This window comes from Acanthisitta chloris, unplaced genomic scaffold (assembly GCF_000695815.1).
Source record: "Acanthisitta chloris isolate BGI_N310 unplaced genomic scaffold, ASM69581v1 scaffold22131, whole genome shotgun sequence".
Taxonomy (NCBI): Eukaryota; Metazoa; Chordata; class Aves; order Passeriformes; family Acanthisittidae; genus Acanthisitta; species Acanthisitta chloris.
Genome location: NW_008654597.1, coordinates 525 through 2,457, shown reverse-complemented (window position 1 = coordinate 2,457; position 1,933 = coordinate 525). Strand labels below are relative to the sequence as shown.

The following is a 1,933-nucleotide window of genomic DNA, read 5'->3' as shown; positions in this document are numbered from 1 at the left end:
GTCCCGAGAGCTGGGGATGTGCCCCGGCTCGGGAAGTTGTAGGCTGTAGAAGTTCTGCCTCTCTCCCATGTACTGTGCTGTCTAGAGCTTGTTTCTCCCCACCCTATTTTTTTTATTATTATTTTTTTTGGTGCATTGTTGCTGTTACTGTTATTATCTTAATTTTTCTTCTTCGTGATGTGCTGTTAGAAACCACTCCGGGACTACTCCAGCAGTAGGAAGACCGAGGAGTGGAGTGGATGAATTTACCGATGAGAGATCCAGTGATCCCTGGGACAAGCATGGCTTATCATCCTTTTTTACCGCACCGGGCACCGGACTTTGCCATGAGCGCTGTGCTGGGACATCAGCCTCCCTTCTTCCCGGCTCTGGCTTTGCCTCCCAACGGGGCAGCTGCCCTCTCCCTTCCCGGGGCTCTGGCTAAACCCATCATGGATCAGTTAGTGGGGGCTGCAGAGACTGGTATTCCCTTTTCTTCTCTGGGTCACCAGGCAGCAGCTCATCTGAGGCCTTTAAAAACTCTGGAGCCAGAAGAAGAGGTGGAAGATGATCCAAAAGTGCATCTGGAAGCTAAAGAGCTTTGGGAGCAATTCCATAAAAGAGGCACGGAGATGGTGATTACCAAATCGGGAAGGTAGGTCTGGGTCGGGGGTTCCTGCCTTTTTTCCTTCCCTTTTCTCCAATCCCTCCGTTTCTGCACCCCACCAGGCTGCTCCAGAGCAAGGCTCTCTCTCCAGCGTCTCTCTCCGTAAATCTTATTTCACCCGGAATTATGGAAAGTTTTAGGCAGCTGACAATCCGAGCCCATCTGGGGCACCAGGCTGCAGGGAAAAGCCCAAGCACGAACCGGCCCTGCTCAGCGTGTGCGTGTGCAGGGGGCGAGAGGGTCTCTTCATGGTTCAGTAGCTTAATACTTTCTGGAGAAGTCTGGGAGCAGGAAGAAAATAATTTGGGGGTGGAAAAGGAGCTGGCCTGGTTTCAGCCTTGCTATAGGCAGGGTTTCTTCCTTACAAAAGAGAAAGGGCAATAAAGGAAAAATCCTTTGGAGTGGCATATGGCTGCTGCTGGGGCAGGAGGGCAGATAGTCTGAGCTTATCAGCTGTGCCTCTCTCCGTGCTGGGACCTAAGCTGAGTTTGTGCTGTCTAATAATATCTGGAAATGCACAAAAAGCTGACAAAACTCCCCAGCGGTCCTGCGGCCGCTGCTGGAGTGGCAGGGAAGGGTTTGCAGCTCTGCGCTGCCTGTCCCTGTATTTATATAACCTTCACGTGGGAATGAATGAACACACACGGCGCGTCCACGCTCGGCATTTCTGCTTTTTATAGGTTTACCCATCTGAAATCCCTCGCTATATTCGCTACTCATTGACATCTGGGCTCTTTTACAACTCTACCTATTGCTGTGACATGTAGGGTGAAAACCCTTTTCGCACCCGAGTGTTTTTCTAAGGGGCTCCCTGAGAACCCTCCCAAACTCTCCGCATGTGATTTGCCAGGAGAATTACTCGAGGAAGCCACTCCTGAAAAGTCTTCTTAGATGGCCTTCAGCTGCTTTGCTGGAGCTTCGCCTACTTCACCTACTTGCAAAGCACCAGTTGCAGGCTGCAGGCTCAGGGCAAAAAATAAATACAAGCACTAAAAGTAGCTAGGAGGAAAAAAAAAATTCCCCTCTCCCATTTTACTGCTTTCCCGAAGTTTTCTCTGTTAATTGTGGTCAAAAGTTTTTTTGCGTGAAAGCCTCGGCCAGTATTAAGAGCTCTTACATGTTGCAAAGTCATGTGTTTCCTTTTAAGTTGAGATTTGCTGAATGCCAACCGCTCGATATAATAAACAGCAAATTTGTGGTATCCTGTTGCAGTTTGGAGCCGGACTCGGGAGCAGAGGGGACCGGGCTTTGCAGGGAGCCCTCGGCACACACGGGGGGATCCCCGGG

At 50.4% G+C, this 1,933-nt stretch overlaps 1 protein-coding gene across 1 annotated transcript; it reads left to right on the top strand.

Moving 5' to 3' along the window:
- Positions 1 to 251: 251 nt before the first annotated feature.
- TBX3 (T-box 3) lies at positions 252 to 634 on the top strand (the record flags this gene model as incomplete). Its single annotated transcript, XM_009083600.1, has 1 exon — positions 252 to 634. A coding segment is annotated over exon 1 (383 nt), but the record flags the coding sequence as incomplete, so codon positions are not given.
- Positions 635 to 1,933: the final 1,299 nt, after the last annotated feature.